Genomic DNA, 13,720 nt, shown 5'->3' on the forward strand with positions numbered 1-13,720 from the left:
CTACTTCAAGGACGGATATTATCTCTTAGTAAAAACACACCTGTGACAAAAGATTTGTCATTCTGGAACAAACAAAAGTAAATAAGCATTTAAAGCAGGAATAACAGCTAAAGATGATGTAACAGCAACTTACATAAGTCTCAGATCCATGCATTACCATTTGTTTCATTTTGTTTTTTATATGCTTTCAAGCTTCTCTTTAGAATCTGTTATTTAATTAATCAAGGCCTAATTCCATTTGGAGCTGCTTTTACCTTTGAAACTGGAGCCTTATTTGAACTCAGTCTCTTGATTAACAAATTACCAAAGCCAAATGTTCAGAAGTATCAGTGATATAAAGAAGCCATTCCTTTCATATGGAATTCCCCCCCCACACACACTCCAAAATGGTTGTTTTTCTTTTCTCATTCCCATGCTAAAAGTGCCAGCAAAACACAAAGGCAATTCAAAGGATACTCCAACTCTCTACCAAAAAAAAAAAACAAAAAACAAAAACACAAACAAAAAAAAAAGCACAGAACATTGTTTTTATTTCTTTCAGTAGTGATGTTAGAGAGTTTAAATAACAATACCAAACACCTATACTGTGCTTTTTTTTTGTTTGTTTTTGTCAGTAACTTATGAAGCATTTACAGTAGAGGTGAGCTTTCATATCTGTCTTCCTTATGCAGGCATAGGCATCAGGATAAGAAATCTGTTTTTCAAAGTTATTTTCCAGGCCAGTAGCAGAGCTACAGGTTGGATCAAGTGTACCAAATACTAGTCCAAAGACTAACTGAAGTTTCCATAACATTTATGTCTGTAAGAATTATGGTTTATGGAATATTCCTGGGCTGCATACCACCAGAGCATCATGTTTGTTTTTTTTCCACATTTTTATCAAGCCACCAGCATGTAGAGTGGGCATGTTTGATTTTGGCTGTTTGGTGCCCTGATTGTATAATACCTTCTCTCATGGGAAGAATTTGAATGACCAGAAGGTTGGGTTGGCACTATGATCTGCCAGCTAAACCACTCTGAAATAATCATTAAGCTAACTGCTCTTAGTAAGATGTGTTCTAGTCGCCAAATTTGTACTTCATAAAATCATTTCATAAAAACAAATTTTGTATTCATAAAATTGACTAGCTAAGGTTGGAAGTGAACTCTGGAGGTCATCTAGTCCAACCTGCTGCTGAAAGCAGTGTCAGCTAGAACAGACATTTTTTTTGGCGTTGTCCTGTTGAGTTTTGACTATCTCCAAGGATAGGGACTCCATAAACACTCAAGTCAATCTGGTTCAGTATTTGACAACACTAACAGTAAAAATAAAGGTGTTTTTTTCTTCTGTTTAAGTGGAATTTATTGTATTTCAGTTTGCATCCATGGCCTCTTTTTCTGTCACTCTTTTTTCTGTCACTGGGTACTACTGAGAAGAGTGTTATCTCCGCTCCCATCAGATATTTATACACATTGATAAGTTGGCCCCAAAGCCTTCTGCTTTGAGACACATCCATCATGGTGTTCAGCAGGATCCCAGGTCCTTTTCTGCAGAGCTGCTTCCCATTTGATCAGCCCCAGCTTGTAATGGGTGCATGAGGTATTCCTCCCTGGTTTGTATCCCCTTTCAGGGATTCCTGTCTGCCCCAAAGTAGTTACGTTTTCATTTATCATATGCTTTTCTGTAAAATAAAAAAATATTTGAGTGGTTTTGATCCTTATGGAATTCTTTCTCCTGGTTTGATGCCTTAAAAAAAAAAATAAAAAAAAAGTGCTGTAGCTGGAGTCTACAGCTGAGACTTTGACAAAAATCTAGCTAATGAAACTAGGGAGTCCTGAGTTCCAGCATGTTCTATTTTAGAAACTGCAGAACCTTGTGGGTCATCCAGCTCTTATAGGAAATGATTAAACTGGACAATTCATGAGGCTTTTAAGGTTAGAAATATGGATCATCCTCCTCTGCAACTATTCCAATTTTAGGAAGGTGTGATTGATTTGGGGGTGCAGAAAGTAGAGGTGGCATGGCTGGGAGTTGTCTTAGCTCTCTTCCATTGGCCTGCAGGTCCTCTACTGCTTCATTTCTAGGTAAAGCACAGGACTTGGTTTGGCATTTAGTTTGAAAGGTATTTGGGAAAGGTATTTGGTCTTGGGAGGGGAGAAAGATGATGAAAAAGAAAAAATAGCAAAGGAAAAAAAGCAAAAAAAAAAATAGTGAAACGTTCTACTTTAGCTTCACTTTTGGAGACACTGTAGTGGGATTCCTAGTATTAGTGAAGACAAAATGATGCTAATATTATATAAGATTATTTTCTAATAACCATTGTTGGTTTTTCTTCTTGAAATTCTCATATTTTTCTTAGGCGAATCAGGATAACCAATGTAATGAGGTGATTGCCCTAAAACGTTAGGTCACACCAGCTATTTTGAGTGAAGCAGAGCTAAGTAAGGGTGCTGAATGATTATAGCATGTATCTGACCTTTTGGAAGACATTAGATGAACTGTTTCATGGGTTGAGATTTTGCCCTATACCTCCTATACATGTTTTGTGTTCAAGTCTTTAACTTCTTAAAGGTCATGCATTTCTCATCTGTTATTTTGACTTTCATTTCATAGAAATGTAGAATCACAGAATGAGTTGGGTTAGAAGGGATCTTGAAGACCATCTAATTCCAACCCCCCTGCTGTGGGCAGGGACACCTCCTGCTACAACAGGTTGCCCAAAGCCCCGTCCAGCCTGGCCTGGAACACGTCTAGGGATGGGGAATCCATATATTCCATCCATCCAGCTATATATTTCTGTATACTTTGACACTTTGACATCATTCTTTGTGTGCAACAGCACTGTGAATTGAAAAGATGTGAAAAATAAAAGTTTTGAAATAGCATTCCATTCTTAAACCAGTTTTAAAAATCTTATTGCTGAGTGTTTTTAGAAATTATCAGGCATTTTTGTCATACTGGGCAGATACCAATGTTGAGTTTGCCAAGCCAAAATATCCAGGAAGTCACAGTACAGTATGTGTGTATGCATTACTGTATGTATTTTGTTACCTGCTTGTAATCAGGCCATATAGTATTGTATCAAAATACTTAAAACGAGTAATTATCAGGTTGCCACTGCAAAAGCTTGTTCCTTATGTGATTAGGTTGGCGAGGGCCTTAGAAAGACGAGAGAAGCAGTTTGACTCTTGCATGGTTTTGTTTCTTATTCTGTAGGTGATGCTCCATGCAGTGTTGGGTTTCCGAGAAATAGCTGTTTCTTTTTGTGGTTCCACAGGGAGGGAAACAAAATAATAAAAGTGACGTCAGTCATTTCTGTGTTTGGAAAACACGTCTGTTCATAGCACATGGGAGTAATGAAGTCTGTATGGAAATGGAAATATATGGAAGAATACAAGAAAACTCATCCTCCTATTCAATATGTACTGGAAAAACTCACTATATATATGTTTGATAGAAAATTTAGAGAGAGATATATTATCAACAGTTGTGTTTTTGTGGTTGGACAATATCGGTCTGAGGTTAAACAATCAGTTGGTTCTACCGACCCAAATTACATGAATTTACTCAGGCATTTGACTTTAACATTTGAACTTTTGATTTAGAAGTAGCACTGTACAGTACATTGGTTCATGTTAAAAGGATTCAGAGTTGCTTAAAAGTTATTGCAGCAACTGGCAGGTAGACCAAATAGCATTTTTTTTCTTTTTGTTTTCTATTCCACGTTATGGAAATCACATTTTAAGAAGTCTCTGGAGATAAGAGTTCTAGATGACTCTAAAAGAAATGCAGTGGTAAATTACTGCAAAGACAAAGCACTCCCAAGGACATCTGAATGACATATTAAATAAAGGGACATTCAAACAAGATAAATTTTACATTTTACAAGATAAATTTTTGCATGGATTAGGGAATGTCACACAAAGAGCTGTAGCCTGGGATGTGTCATCCCTGAAGAGAATGTTGGAATTAAATGTATAAGATACTGTAAGTATCTTGTCTGTTGCTGTATCAAAAAGGCTGTTAAAGTCCCTGGCTGTGTGCAGCTTTGTTGGTACTAATAAGGTTTTTAACACTGCGTGTGCTTCTGATGTCTACATTTGCAGAAGCATACTGGGAAAGAAGAATGTGCACAGAAGATGAGATTTAAAGAGCTAAAGTAAAAAGAATTAAAGATGACATGATAAGTGGATTTAAAACTCTGTGAGAAGGTAGTACTAACTGCTAAAGCGCTCTTTAATTTGGTGAAGAAAAGTAGAGGAAAGCATAAAGCTGAAAGTCAGACGTTCACCTTGGAAATAAGGCAAATATTATAACAGCATGATTAACCAGTGGAACAAACTGTCGGAGAAGGTGGTGATTTTCCACCCCTTGAAGGCTTTCAAATCAAGAATAGATCATTTTCTGGAATTTAGGCTTTAGCCAAATAGTAGTTTACCTTAAAGGAGTTGAGGAACTGTGAGCTTGTACAACTCTTTGTGCCTTTGGCATGACACTCATGCATACTTCTGGTACTGTTAATAGTGAAAGATCTCCAAGACCAAGCTTCTGAGGCATATGTGTGTCCAGACTGGTGTGTGCTCAGGGACAAGAAGTCTTGATGAACTCTGATTATTAGTAAGCAGATTGTCCTTCATGGGCTCAGTACAGGCTAACTAAGGAAAAATTAATAACCTGGGATACAGGAAGTTAGTACAGATTATCCTAAACATTACTGTGGTTCTATACATTTCCAGTTTCCCTGTACTAAATTGTGCCAAAGACCTAAGTGGAAATTAATCCTGTGGCTGGCTGCATTAACTTCCATCTATGTAGTTATGGTCATAGAGGACAGATGTGCTATACAACCATTGGCTGGCCTACATGGTAATTTTTTCACTTTTTAAAATTACAAGTGTTTGCTGACATAGTCCCTCTGCCAAAGTGCCAGACAATGTCAGTGTTGCCATCTCTTTCTCTGTTCTTTGATTGGGTTTTAAAGCCTTAAAACCTTAGTCTTGTGTCTTGCTGGCTATTTTCCCTGACTGATAAGGATTTACTAGTACTGTGGGGCTGCAAGTAGAGAAGCTATTGTCTTAGCGGTTTGCCCATAATACTGTACTACAGAGTAAAGAAACAGAAGAGCGTGGAAAAAACAGTTCCAAGCAAGTTGGCAAAATAACTCTTAGCAATTCTAAAAGAATTTACTGGTATCTTGTACCTATGGTAATATTTAATTGAGTAATGATACTGATTTTGGTCTGTTAGAATGCATCCTAATCTCATTTTAAGTTATCTATTTTCATGGAGACAGCTTGAGCTGCCTTTCAAGACAGTTTCTTCGTTATAACAAAACAAAAAGTCTAAAAACATCATGGATGTTTACACTTATTAAAATACTTTTCTTTGTAACATAAAATAACCACTTTCAGTTTTTGACTTTTTAAAAAGTCACTTCATACAAAATGGAGCAAAAATAAATACATCTGTTCAGCATTTGGTTTTAATCCTTTTCAGCAGAAATCATACATCACCATAAATCTCGTAACAGCAATAAACAGTCAAACATGAAGAGAGACTGCTAGACAACTCAGTAGTTGGAATATAGAAAATAGCTTTTCTTCAATGTCTTGAATTCCTTCTGTTATTTTTTACTTTCAGTGGAACTGGATGAATCACTTCCAAAGCATGTCCTGTGCTTCATTTAGGCAAGAATATTGTGTCATGAAATGGTTTGTCACCATCCTTCATGTTTTCATTAGAAATAATTTAGAAACATGTATTTTATGCTTTGGCTTCTGTAAATCTAAGACAACCCTGTGATTCCCCTCATACAGTATTATTACAAGGAAGCTTCTACAAGCCAGGCGGCTTTTACAGCTCTCTAGTGTTCTATCCCCTCCCTCACCTTCTGCTGCTCCCCTCTTGGGAAGGGGGGAAAGGTGACTACAGAGAGGGTTCATGGCAGGTCACTGAGATAAATGCTGCTCTTAAAAGAGAGAGTGCTTTCTTTGCTCATCTGAACAGTCCAGCAATCTTGCTGAACACATGCAGTGTGCAGTTTGTGTGTAAAGCACTGCTAAGTTTCTTAAGGGGGGCAGCAGACCTTAGAGTGGATGTTCAAATGACAAAATAGATGTTATCAAAATGAATGTTATCTGCGTTGTTTTGTAAATTTTTTTTTTGCCTTTTGAGATTTTTTTGGGGGGGAAATATATTATTGTACAGTGAAAAAGTATTTTCATATGTTGATGAAATATTGGAAAACTAATAACTGAACCGATCATAAATGATCATAAATGTCCAGAAGGGCCTTAACGTTTAGTAAATACTTCCATTAACTTCTATTGCATTACTCTTACCACAGCTAAAAACCACAACCCTTAGGATTTAGGCATCCATTTAGAGCTCTAGCTTCAGGTTTCCACTTGGAAAATAGTAATCAGAATTTTACCTATAGAATTCAGCATCTCTTTCCAGTTGTGTTTCCTCCTTAGTGCTAAAAATGCCATGTTACACACAATATTATTATCACTGTTCATTGTTTGGATAACTGAAAAGGTTCATTGGTGAGAGGTAATACTTCAAAAATGAACTGCAGGAACATCTTTCATGTATTTCATATCTTTCATTGTTTGTAATAGAAAATGATTTTGGAATGGGATCTATATTTTATGCTCAAGTTAATATATTTTATTCCCTGAGAATTTTCTTTGAACTGGTTTCATTGTTGTTCGTAAATGGTATTTAGCAAAATTAGTTTTGACAGTGAAAAATTTAGTTTAGAAAACTACGAAAAGTCGCCATCCTTGAAGAGTTGTTTCAGTGATCAGAATTGTAATGCTAAATTTTGAAGTGTAATTCTTTCTTTTAGAGCAAATTAAAAAAAGATGCTGACTGTGATAGACTTGGTAGTCATTGTGATGCCCCTTTAGAAATAAGGGTTATCATGCTTTGTGTTTGTACGTAGTTTCTCGAATTTGGATTTATCTGTGTGTTATTTCCCATTTCTTACACTTCACCAGTCTCTAAAATCTTCACATATATTTGTGTAAGTTATTTCTTTAATAGTATCGCAATTAAAGGTTTATAAACCAGTTTCTCTGAATTAAAAATAAGAAAAAAATAATTTGTTATTCATACATATTTGGGTAACGAGGAGGGAGAGTCGTAAAATAGATTATCTGTAGCAGCACCTGTTTTTCTACTATGCAGGTGTTGACTATCTTAAGAAGATGGCTGCGGTATTACTCCTTAAGTCTCACTAAGCAAAATAATTTAGTGAAACGCTTGTATTTCATTTAGCTGGCTTGTTGTGTAACTGGTTTTATTTCCATAGAACTACAGACCAGTGAATTAATGTGTTAGTCTGAACTCATAATAAAATATTTTAGTTGTTATTCTTTCCTTTTTTCTAGAATTTTTTCTTTCTTGGACATAGTTACTTTGTGTCGATGTGCACAGGTTTCCAAGGTATGTTTTTCTATTGTGCTTCTTTTTGTTGTTGCTGTTCTTTGGAAAGCTTTCTCTTAATTACTTGCAAATCATGGGCTTTAAGGCAATCTCCTTCCTGTCTAAAATAGGGAAAAAAAAAATCAAATATAGCCTCATTGTTTATTAAAACAAATAAACAGTGGGTCCACTCTTGCATTCAGATATGTGGAATTAGTTGCTATGTTAGACTTCTGTTTAAAGGCTGTAGAAAAGATACCCCGTAGTGTATGCTCTATATCTGGAGAAAGGATTAACCCCATTTTGGCATAATGGCATTTGCTTTTTATAAAGCATGTGGCCATATAACGCTATTTTTCAAACGCATATTCTGCTTAAAATTCCATGTAGTTCGGTTAATGTGCACCATGTGTCTAAGAAGTTCATCCATCATTAGCTTGTCAAGCACAAAAGGTGTTAAATAAATGGACTACTAGTAGAGGAAAAAGGCACACAGAAGATAGTAGAGAAAGCGGGCAAAGTAAGCTTTTATATTTAGCTAGTCTTTTTTTTAAGTTAAAATGAAAAATATTCTGGTCCTACATGAAGTGTGTGCAATGAGGCGTATTCTTATACAACATGAATTAACTTTCTAATTTCATGCTTTTCTCCATTTTTATTTTTATTTTTTTGGTTTGTTTCATTGTTTTATTATATAATTGTGTAACTGTTTCATTTCTATACCCATACCATCTTGGTCCACAAATTCAGTAAGTTTTGTGAGCTAACTAACATTAGGCTTTGTTAGAACCTTCAGGTAAAGTCTTGAATACATCAGAAGAAAACCAAGGTGATAAAACAAGCAGAATTTTTTCTCTCAAAGCTACCTCTTGTCAGTTGGATGTGATTTTCTTTCAGTATTTCTGAGTATATTTTTGTTTCTCTCACTTTTTTACTTTGTTCTACTTTAAAAAACTATCATCTATTGCGTCAGTAGTAAAGGACAAATTCTCAAACATGTAAATGTAACTCAGCGCATGGAAAGGCCTGATTCTAACAGTGGAAAGTCGGCAATTTTCTGAAAGGTTTCTGTTCCTCTCAGAATAGTAACTAGTGAGGTTGAGGAACTCTGGTTTTATTGGAAGGAATCTCGTGCGCAGTCACTTCTCTCCATATGCATCTAGCAAGAATAACTTACTAGACAAATTTACAAAAGCTCTTTTTAAAAATTGACTATTGAATCCTGCTATGTTCATGTATTTTATTTAATTTCTTCCTCTAATGCATGTTTTATGGGCATAAGACAAATCTCTGAAGTGTAATCCTTTTAGGAGATCTGTGTTTAATTTCTACAAATGCCCTGGTTTTAACCAGTTGATATTTTAGGATTACTAATATCTACAATTACATTTGTTTTTTAAAAACTGCTACCTAAAAATGTCTATTTTACTGTATTTTGGAGTTTGTTGTATTTGAATTTCTGAGACGAAAATGAGGGGAGCAGTCAGTGGAGGTATATAATCTCTATTTGTTTTTTGCAGGCATGGAATGTTTTAGCTCTGGATGGAAGCAATTGGCAAAGAATAGACCTTTTTAACTTTCAGACAGATATAGAGGTTAGTGTCTTTGTTTATTTCATTCCTATGGTGATGTTTAAGAGCGTAGCCCATTTGCAGTATTCCATAGGCTGTGCTTGAGTTCTCACATTTTAAAGGTTAAAGTTTGAGATACTAAAACAGAGAAGGAGCATATAGGAAGATAGCACTGTATTTGACTTTTTTACACTGGATGAGTTTTAGAGTTTTGGTTGTTGGCAGTGTATCAGCTAATTTGCATATATTGTATACATACAAGGCTCTGTAAATTCAAAACTGATCATTTCCGGAAAACAAAGATGTAAAGGGTGCCTCTGAACTGATTGAGATGCTGAGTCACTTTCACAGCCTAGAGGAATTTTGTTGCTTGTCTCTGTGAGAGTGCCATCTAGTGCTGAATGCTCTCTGGACACTTGGCCCCAGAACTTGGAGACTTCAACAACAAAATGCTAAACAACTTTTCTTACTGCTGGCTTGGCCTGGATTTGATTTGCTGTATATATTATTACCACTTTATGAACATTTGTTTCCTAGGGCTTGAACCTTGCCTGAAATGCATGTACATGTGGATTAAAGTCCTTTTCAGCATATAACAAAAAGATTGCGGCAGTCTTATGTTTCATAAGAAAAACATGTCTGTATTAATGCTATCATAGATGTGTATAACAGAATAAAATTTGGCGTTGGAAAATGAAGACAAAAATCCATAGGAAAATACAAGTCCATAATTGTAACTGGACTAGTTTATAATTTGTGTTTGATAATATAAATTAAATTTAGAATACAATAACTAATTTGCTTCTGGATTTCATGTTAAGCTTCTTAGTTGCATGAATAAAATCCAGATGGGGATCATTTGATATATTTTGCTAACTGTGGTTCAAACAGTTCTTTAAGCTTTACAGCAACATAGAGTAAATTTTCTCACTGTTCTCTTAAAATTTTAATGCCACCTCCTCTGCTATACTGATGTTAAATACAAGAATCTTGTGGAGGTAGGCGAAAGATTTTGGCATCTTCAAATATCTGGATGTGTCTAAGAAGTCTTGGAGCTCTAATTTCATTTTTTTCACTTGCCTCTAAAAAAGCTGGTGTTTCTCATTTGCTAAAAAATAATAAACAAACCCCACCAGATCTGTGGCCATTCTCTTGGTCAGCCTTTTTTGTGTCTGAAACTTTTCTGTTATTTAGAAACAGTGTTGGGCTTTTACATTTTTGCAGAGTTTCATGCAGAGTTTCATAGTGGTGTTGCCCTTTCAGACGTATTTGTAGCCTGATATTAATGAGAATGAATGTTAATCATTCATTCTCAGCCTGATGTTAATGAGAATGAATGAAATTAAGTTATGGTCCTCTTTCTATAAGGAGATACTGTGGTTTTGAGCAATTCAGTTACTTCAGTGTATTGCATTTAAGTACTTAAGTACTTTAATACATATGCGTTAAATTTATTCCTAAGTGCAAGTTAAATGAACAAGTACTACAGAAATTAGTTCTGGATGAGAAATGTGTTCACATTCAGTGTCTAAGAGCTTGGTTTTTCCTTAAGCTGTTTTAGTTTTTTTTTTCTGTCTAGATTTAATACAGGTAAAAGCTGCTAATTGTTATTTGGCAAATTTTTGCTCAGCTCAGTATTGCACTATTTGATGATACTGCACATAACATCAAGCAGTACTTGATCTGAGACTATCAGATAATGGAAAATCAGTTTTGTTGTGAAATTTTTCCTATTCAAGACCTTATATGATACGGAATAAACTGAGAAAAAAGTATAGGCTATAAAGGAAAAATGTTCTTTTCTACTGCAAAGATGTGTGAAGATCTTGAAGTTAAGTGTGCCTTAGAATTTGTTGGTATGTGGCACCAAGCATAAGCTGGGATGGTCTGAAGAACAGGATTTTGAGTGGCATTGAACTATTCAAACAGCTAAATACATTTGAATGCACTTACGTTGTATTTTTGAATATGCTGGTTTGGTGTTTTTTTAACGTGCTTAAAGTAGTAAGATACGTTTTTCCATACCCATTTATTATTTGTTTCATTATTTTCTTTGAATAATGCATTAGGTTTTGGCTTTTTTCCCCTATGTAGATTGAATCTGCATTATATGCAATTCATTGAGAAGACTTTATCCTTACAATAAAGGTATTTAGCCTCTGCTGGGAAATAATTCTAAGTGACAGGAAAGCCCTAAAAAGTATGTCACTTCATGAAGTGTATAGTTGCATTCAGTTTGTTTGTTTCGAAGTAAAAATGTTTGAGATAGGAGATAATCTGTTACTCAGAGACTAACAAATAAGCTCTGATATTTTCACATGGTTTTAGCTGGGACTTTGATATAACAGGTGAACAACAAAATCCAAGAAAAGTTTTACTGTTTCAGTAAAATTGCTGCCATTGCGTATAGAGAGGAAATTAAAAAAATGCACTGCCCTGTAATTTATGAGTATTGTTTATTTAAAATAAAAGAGAGAAGAAAATAAAAGGTGCAGTTAGGTATATATTTGTCCTATTTGTTAGAAGATCAGTGTTGTTTTCTTTTTACTTTGTCTTCCTAAAATTAGACACAATGTGATGTGTAGTCAGTTGTTGCAGTGTTTACCTGCTTTTTGATATATTATTCTGTTTTTACTATGAAGAAATAAAATAAAAGTGTATATTTTTATCATAGTTGAAATAACATTTTTCATAATGCTAGCTTGGAGCACTAGAAGTACTATTCTATTCTGCTTACTCTTCCTATATATCAAAATGCTTTCAGGGTGTAAATGAATAGCATTCTGTAGCAAGCACAAGGTCAAGTGGGAAGTTTTGTTTGTAAACTGTGCTCCAACTTTTGGCAAATAAGGAGGTGTAACGTCAGTAAGTTCCACAGTCTGAGAAGTCCCTGGGCATTTCCAGGTGTTAGGAGCAGACTCTCAAATATATCTGACTTTGAAGACTTGGGAGGTGGGCTCTTGCAAGTCTTCTGGAGTTGAAGTGGCTGCTCCCACCAGGTGTCCAACACCTTCTTGTTTCAGAAGTAATCATCCCTATAGCAGGGACTGTAAAATGGGACTTATAAGGGGCTATAGTTCAGATTCAAATACTAGCCTAAGCACATCTTCAGGGATAATTTAAACTTGTATGCTGTAGTAGTAACTGTAGTCCTTGAGGAACAGAATGCCTCCTGTTCTGCCTCTGGGCAGTTCTTCAGACTGCCTGCAAATCTGACAGATCCTGAAGATCATTTTAGCAATTTTAATGGGTAGGGTTTTGCTGAGAAAAAAATCAGGCCACGTATCATAGACTGAAAAAGGAAGAGAGATCTAAAAATTGTTTTGAGCAGCACTTCTCTCATCAAGTAACCCTTTTTTTCTTAAGTAGGAAAAGAAATTCAAAGAGGTATAGTTCTGGTGGGATTTAACTGGGACTGATTTTCAGTCCTGGCATTTTTAATGTGGTTAGAATGTAATGTCAGAATAAAACTCAACAAAGTCTTCCTTTTATTTGGTTTAAGGGTCGTGTTGTGGAAAATATATCGAAAAGGTGTGGTGGGTTCCTGAGACAACTTAGTCTGAGAGGATGTCTTGGTGTTGGAGACTCCTCTTTAAAGTAAGTAAAGTCCGAGATTGAGACATCACTTATTTCCTAATATCCAGAACAAAAGCAGTTACTGTTACATTTCTTTGGGTTTCTAAATACTGTCTAATGAACAAAATGGGATGCTTAAGTACCTTAGCAATGACCAAATGAGCCATCAGTTTGAGATAAAATATAGCTACCTTTTTTTTTTTCACTTCTGGAAATGAATTAAGAAATGAGAAATGTTTTTTTTTTCTTCATTAATTTTCTCTCAACTTTCAAACATTTTAAATGTTTTCAGACTTGTACTTTAAGTATAATTTCATCAAGGTTAATAGTCAGTTTATAGTTCATCTTTTTGTTTGGACAAGAGGTGACCGTAGCAAGGGGAGGAATAGTAAAGACTGATGCAGTTGAGTGTCTACAGAATCGGGAAAGGTGTGGGATTTTCCTCTTGCTGTAAGAGCAAATAGGCAACAGGAGCATCTCAGGAGTCTGTTAGCAGACTCCTTTAAGATACTTATAAATTGAAATGTGCAACTTGTTCCCATAAGATACATTGAATCCCTGTAAGCTTTTGCTATATGCAAATTGATTAATTCAGATTCCTCTGTGGATGTTTCTTTCCTTATTTAAACCCAAAGATCTTACCTGCAGCTGAAAGGTCCCTACATGACAAATACTACAGGGCTCAAAGCATGTTTGGAGGCAGGCTCAGAATATAACTTGCAGTCATTACACTTTGCTTGACTGTCACAGCAGAGTGGGCTAGATGATGTTCAGTCTGACCTAGGTACAAGCACAAAGATTTTTGTTCAGCAGTGGGCATTAGGTTAGTGTCTCATGACCTTTAGCTCTTTCTAAGATTTACAAGCAAGTCTCATTAATTTAATTTGTCTCCAGAATAAATTTATGAGCATTTTTGGTGTGTAATCTGACTTTCATGAGTAAAAGCCAGAGCATGTTTTCCCTTAGAGGTTTTAAGGCTTAAACAAACAAACACCCTAGAAATTTGGTTAAAAACAAATAGAAATGTTATGTTAAGCTATTCTAAATTATTTGTTTTTCATTTTTCTTAGTCTTTCCAGATTTGTTTCAGGTGTTGCTAAAAGAGCCCTTTTTAAGATTTAAAGTAAAAATAATAATAATCCACATAAATCCTCCAAGCTCC

The 13,720-nt window shown here is 35.3% G+C and overlaps 1 protein-coding gene across 4 annotated transcripts in view; it reads left to right on the plus strand.

The window, feature by feature from the left end:
- Positions 1–13,720, plus strand: part of FBXL2 (F-box and leucine rich repeat protein 2) — a 59,400-nt gene that overhangs the window by 24,151 nt on the left and 21,529 nt on the right. For 2 of the 4 annotated variants that reach the window (XM_066992364.1, XM_066992365.1), the window contains exons 3-5: positions 7,378–7,432; positions 8,932–9,006; positions 12,485–12,579. In XM_066992364.1, coding sequence (XP_066848465.1) covers positions 7,378–7,432; positions 8,932–9,006; positions 12,485–12,579 — 225 coding nt within the window. The remainder of the gene's footprint in view (positions 1–7,377; positions 7,433–8,931; positions 9,007–12,484; positions 12,580–13,720) is intronic. The other 2 variants (XM_066992367.1, XM_066992366.1) reach the window with 1 other exon arrangement.

The sequence above is a fragment of the Anser cygnoides genome, chromosome 2, assembly GCF_040182565.1.
Source record: "Anser cygnoides isolate HZ-2024a breed goose chromosome 2, Taihu_goose_T2T_genome, whole genome shotgun sequence".
In the NCBI taxonomy this organism is placed as follows: Eukaryota; Metazoa; Chordata; class Aves; order Anseriformes; family Anatidae; genus Anser; species Anser cygnoides.